Source organism: Euphorbia lathyris, chromosome 8, assembly GCF_963576675.1.
Source record: "Euphorbia lathyris chromosome 8, ddEupLath1.1, whole genome shotgun sequence".
In the NCBI taxonomy this organism is placed as follows: domain Eukaryota; kingdom Viridiplantae; phylum Streptophyta; class Magnoliopsida; order Malpighiales; family Euphorbiaceae; genus Euphorbia; species Euphorbia lathyris.
In genome coordinates, this window is record NC_088917.1 from 72,806,875 (window position 1) to 72,812,494 (window position 5,620).

At 37.5% G+C, this 5,620-nt stretch overlaps 1 protein-coding gene across 1 annotated transcript; it reads left to right on the forward strand.

The window, feature by feature from the left end:
* The first annotated feature begins 417 nt into the window (after positions 1 to 417).
* Positions 418 to 5,056, forward strand: LOC136202753 (ERAD-associated E3 ubiquitin-protein ligase component HRD3A). The gene is made up of 6 exons (XM_065993598.1): positions 418 to 1,038; positions 1,751 to 2,242; positions 2,678 to 2,893; positions 3,562 to 3,885; positions 3,995 to 4,237; positions 4,581 to 5,056. Exons 1-6 carry the CDS (start codon positions 487 to 489, stop codon positions 4,785 to 4,787), a joined length of 2,034 nt encoding a protein of 677 aa, XP_065849670.1. The 5' UTR covers positions 418 to 486; the 3' UTR covers positions 4,788 to 5,056.
* Positions 5,057 to 5,620: the final 564 nt, after the last annotated feature.

Below are 5,620 nucleotides of genomic sequence, written 5' to 3' on the forward strand. Positions count from 1 at the left end.
ATACGCATAAAGCTTTAATTGGAAGATGATCTACTTAGAGGGTCCCTGACAATCCTCGAACCGAAAAATCAGATAAACCAAATAAAAATATATTTATCTTAATAATAATTTTTTATTTTTTTTGGTAATAATAATAATTTTTTATTTAATCAATCATTCTTATTCCATTTATATTATTAATTAATTAATAATTTTGTAAAATAAAAAACGTATTAATAAAATAAAATAAATAAATAGATAGTACTAGTAATTATTTATGACGCATTGACGCATTTCCAAATATTAGAGTTGGATTTCTACTGACGAATTCTAGTTGTATGCACCACTCTGCTCTAGATTAGTGTGGCAGGAGCTGATTGGACGAGATATACTGATTGACGTGGCAAAGCAAACATATATAATATTTAATATTACCCTTTCCCTCAACACACACACGTAGAGCCTTCAGTCTTCATTTCTCCTCCTCCGACGACGACCGGCGACAAGATGCGACGTTTAATGCCTTACAAGCTTTTAATCTCTCTCCTCTTCCTCTCTATCTTCCCTCTCTCTCTCTTCGCTCGCCCTTTCGTTCTCGTTCTCTCCCAAGATGACCTCAAAGACGCCCCCGCTTCCTCCGACAGCGATCTCGACTCCTCCTCCGATTCCCCGCCTGAGTGGGACGAGTTCGGTGATTCCGAATCTAAGCCTGAGCATGAGCTTGACCCGGGGTCTTGGCGCCCAATCTTTGAGCCTGATTCCTCTGCTCCTGCTATCACTAATGATCCAGAATTGGCGGAATACTACTCCGGTGTTCAGAAAATGTTGTCGGCAGCGAGTGGCGGCGAGGTTAGGCTGATGGAGGAAGCGGCTGCGGAGATCGAATCGTCTGCTGTGGCTGGGAATCCCCATGCTCAGTCAGTGTTAGGGTTTCTGTACGGGCTGGGCCAGATGAGAGAGCGGAATAAGGCGAAGGCTTTCCTTTATCATCATTTTGCTGCAGAAGGAGGTAATATGCAGTCCAAGATGGCTTTGGCATACACTTATTCACGCCAAGATGTGAGTGGTTTCTTGCCTATTTCTTTGATGTTAATGCCTTTGTGGATAGGTCGCGAATTCATTTGACTGGATAAACAGTGATTCTGTGAGAAATTTTAGTATCTCTCGCTTATTCTAAGTAGTTATTTCCTAATTAGAGTCGCTTATCTTTTTAGTAGTGCTAAAATCTTTAGCAGCTGTAGGAGGATAATTCAATCTATTTAATTGGTTTTGGTACTTCTGAAATTGGGTTAGGAATCTTAGTGCTTCTGTGGGATACTAATTCTTTATTGAACTGAAACATAGATCTATTGTTCCTCCGTATTTTTAAACTAGCTAATTGAAAATTTTCATCCTTAATTTTGAACAATACAACTAAACTGATAGAATCATGATTTGCTAAAATTGAGCCTGTCCCTTCTAGTTATAAATGCAAATCTTAAGTTTGGTGGTTGTTTGAGAAGTAATTATTCTCTGTAGTATGAGTTATCATCAGCTCAAAAGACTTGTAGCTCTCAAACTGTTAATTTGTATTACAAAGTAATTTTGGAAAATATAAGCTTTTAGAAATGTCTAAAAAATTCATGCATCTGATTTTTTAAATTCTTGCTGTAGAAGTTTGTTGTTGTAGTGTAGGTCATACAAGGTGTAACTAGATATTGTGGTTACATGTTTACACATGTTCTTTTTCTTTCATGTGGTTTGATAAGTTGTTTACGTTGACCTGTTGCAGATGTATGATAAAGCAGTTAAATTGTACGCTGAGTTGGCTGAAGTAGCTGTGAATAGTTTTTTGATCTCAAAGGATTCACCTGTCATTGAACCAGTTAGAATTCACAATGGTGCTGAGGAGAACAAGGAAGCATTGAGGAAATCCCGAGGCGAGGATGACGAAGACTTCCAGATTTTGGAATATCAAGCTCAAAAGGGTAATGCTGGAGCCATGTACAAAATTGGGCTATTTTATTACTTTGGATTGAGAGGATTGCGACGTGATCATGCAAAGGCATTATCATGGTTTTCAAAGGCTGTAAAGAAGGGGGAGCCCAGGTCAATGGAACTTCTTGGTGAGATATATGCAAGGGGGGCTGGTGTTGAAAGGAACTACACTAAGGCATTTGAATGGCTTACATTAGCATCTAAGGAGGATCTTCACTCAGCATATAATGGCATGGGTTACTTATATGTCAAAGGTTATGGAGTGGAGCAGAAGAACTACACTAAAGTAAGCTTATTTTTGTTTTCAGCACATTTCATATGATTTGAGCTTATGATGGTATTGTGAATTGGATCTAACATGATGCTGCTCCCAGGGCCAGTGATGAACTGGTCTCCTTGTAGAAATCTGTTTATCTTAAGCTGTTTGTTCTGCAATTATTTCTAGTCATATGATGCTTGGAGGTGTTTTTGGCATGAAGCATCTGTTTATTATGTATAATTGCTTTCTTTTTTGTTGTATGTTTGAATTATATATCAGAGGGTTGATTGAGTTGTTGACACCGTTTTGTATATAGTTGTAGTTCATCATGAGCTTGTCAAACGTAGGTGCAAGAGTGAAGTTTTTAAGCTGTCTGCATAATAAATTTATATGTATTTAAGTGAGTAAACTGGATAAATAGCAAGTTCAGTTAATGTCACAAACCATATCCTCTCATTGCAGGCAAAAGAGTACTTTGAGAAGGCTGCTGACAGTGAAGATGCTGGTGGGCACTACAACCTCGGAGTAATGTATCTTAAAGGGATTGGTGTTAAGAGAGATGTAAAGCTCGCGTGCAAGTATTTTATAGTGGCTGCTAATGCAGGTCAACCGAAGGCATTTTACCAGCTGGCAAAAATGTTCCATACTGGTGTGGGACTAAAGAAGGATCTGACTATGGTAAGTGCAGGTCTTTTGGTTTCTTTTCACTTTTTTCCCTGTTTATAAGGTTCTAACTTAAGCTTCTAACCTTATGTTATATATTCAATCACTATGTTTTTTCAATTATTACATATTATCAATATCATCTAGTTGCTGTGAGACTGCCTTAGTGACGTGTCTGATGGTTTTGGTGGTTAATGAAATCCTTGGCTTCATTACAAAATGCTTATTTCGTGCTGGTTATCTATACCTCATTGTATAGTTGATAAGTCTAACAGGGAAGCATCATTCATAGATGGTTCTTTTAAAACAATAATGTTATCAATCTTAATCCCTATTATATAGATAGATGCATATATCTTTCTGCATTGCATACATGAAGGGCATATATGTTGGATGCATGAGCAAGAGAATGGTATTTAAGGGAATATGACGACAAGAGTGCACTTTCTCTCTTTTCAGGTAGATGTCTGTACATTATGTAGAATGTACACTATTTTGCATCGTTGAAAGAATATCATGAAAATCAATGCTTAGGCAAAAATTTAAGCAAAGAAGGATGTGGTTTATTAGTTAGCATTAGATTGATGTACTTTTTTTGAAGAACGAACTGCAACTTCATTAAAACAGTTAATGAGAAATAGTTGTCTAGGACCTCAGATTTTCTATGTTTCTCTTCATTCCAGGCTACTGCATTATACAAACTAGTTGCAGAAAGGGGACCTTGGAGTACTTTGTCTAGATGGGCACTGGAGTCATACATCAAAGGTGATGTGGGCAAGGCATTCATATTATATTCAAGGATGGCTGAGCTGGGTTATGAGATTGCCCAAAGTAATGCAGCATGGATTCTTGACAAATATGGGGAGCGTAGCATGTGCATTGGAGAATCTGGATTTTGTGCAGATGCAGAAAGGCATCAGCGTGCGCATTCTCTGTGGTGGCAAGCTTCTGAACAGGGCAATGAACATGCTGCATTGCTTATTGGCGATGCATATTATTATGGGCGAGTATGTTTCGCCAATCCCCTGAGTGTGAAATTATTTTCTAATGCTTTGATTCCATCAATTTCACTCCCTTCATCTTCAACTTATGTGTTTCTCATTTTTCTCCTTTCAGGGTACTGAAAGGGACTATGAACGTGCTGCAGAAGCATACATGCACGCTAAATCTCAATCAAATGCACAAGCGATGTTCAACCTTGGATACATGCATGAACATGGTCAAGGACTTCCATTTGATCTGCATCTTGCGAAGCGGTATTACGATCAAGCTCTAGAGATTGATCCGGCAGCAAAGTTGCCTGTTGCACTTGCCCTTGGTAGCTTATGGGTGCGCAAGAACTATGCAGACACTTTCCTGGTAAGTCTGTCCACTTTCCATGGTTGCCTTCTATAATCATCAGTACCAAAATTGGAGGACAGATCGCTATGCACGAATCGGTTACTTGGAAATTCATAAACCATTGAAACCTGTTATCCTAAAACGAAAGAAGAAAAAAACAATGCACCATTTCTTTATCCCGTCATTTTACTTCGAATTTTGATTGTCAAGTTAACTATTTAATGAAGTGGTGGTGCAGTTCTGAACCCAGAACAAATTGTAGTAGAAGGATTGATATATGATATAGCGAACTCTATCTGTATCGGGGTTAAGAACAATCACATTTGTTCACTGATGCATTGCTCAATGTTTCTACTTTCAGGTCCACACGATCGACTCATTACCAGAAGTGTACCCAAAAGTTGAAGCATGGATAGAAAATGTGATAATGGAGGAAGGGAATGCAACAATACTGACACTCTTTGTATGTCTTCTTACTGTTCTATATCTACGTGAGAGGCAACGGAGGCAAGCCGGGGAAGTTGCTGGACCGCAACGTGCTATCGAACAGGTCGTTCCTTTAGAATAATTGATGCTCTACTGAAATACAGAAACACCCAACGCTCAGATTTTCTGTGTTTTACAACGGGGAAGGGTACAATTTATTTAAAAAAAAAAAACGGAATATAGTGTACAGGCCTTTTGATTCTCTAGCAAAGAGTTGTTGTTTTTTTCAGGCACGAACTAGGTAGGTTAGACTGAATGTTGGAAACATAAATTTGGCAGATCTGTGTTGTAAGAAAGAGATAGAATAGAATGCATGACAACAAAATTAATATGATTTTGTTTATTTGTTTATACTAACTAAGGGTACATGTTCTCAGACAAGCAGCAAATTTCTTAATTGTGTTAGATTGGCATTCGATTGAGTGAAATGTTGTAATTCGGTTTAATTTTATTTGGGAATAAGAGTAGAAAATTATTTCTTTAACTTTGGCAGAAACTTCAAGTTATAGTATCCCGTACTAATGGATCGCTAAAATTGGGTGAGTTTAAAGATAGGGTAAATTATGTCGATGATCATTGAAGGTATGTTTGAAAAAAGTAATTGGATTTTATTTTGTTTCATTAAAAAAAAAAATTATTGAGTTAAAAGTTGGTTTGAGTGATTAAGGGTCTCAAATCGCTTAAGCTAGATCTCGATTCCGAATCTTAGTATGTGCAGAAAGTTTTAATTGAGAAGGGATCCACTGACGTGCCTTGAATCGAGAAATCGGGGAAAAAAAAGACATGTATTTGACTATTCGGATAACTGTTAAAATGCTAAATAGTCTACCACATACAAGTTAATCACAAAAAAAAAAAAAAAGAATAACCAACAAAAATGTAGATACCCGACAACTGTTGTGGAATCAAGTTCGA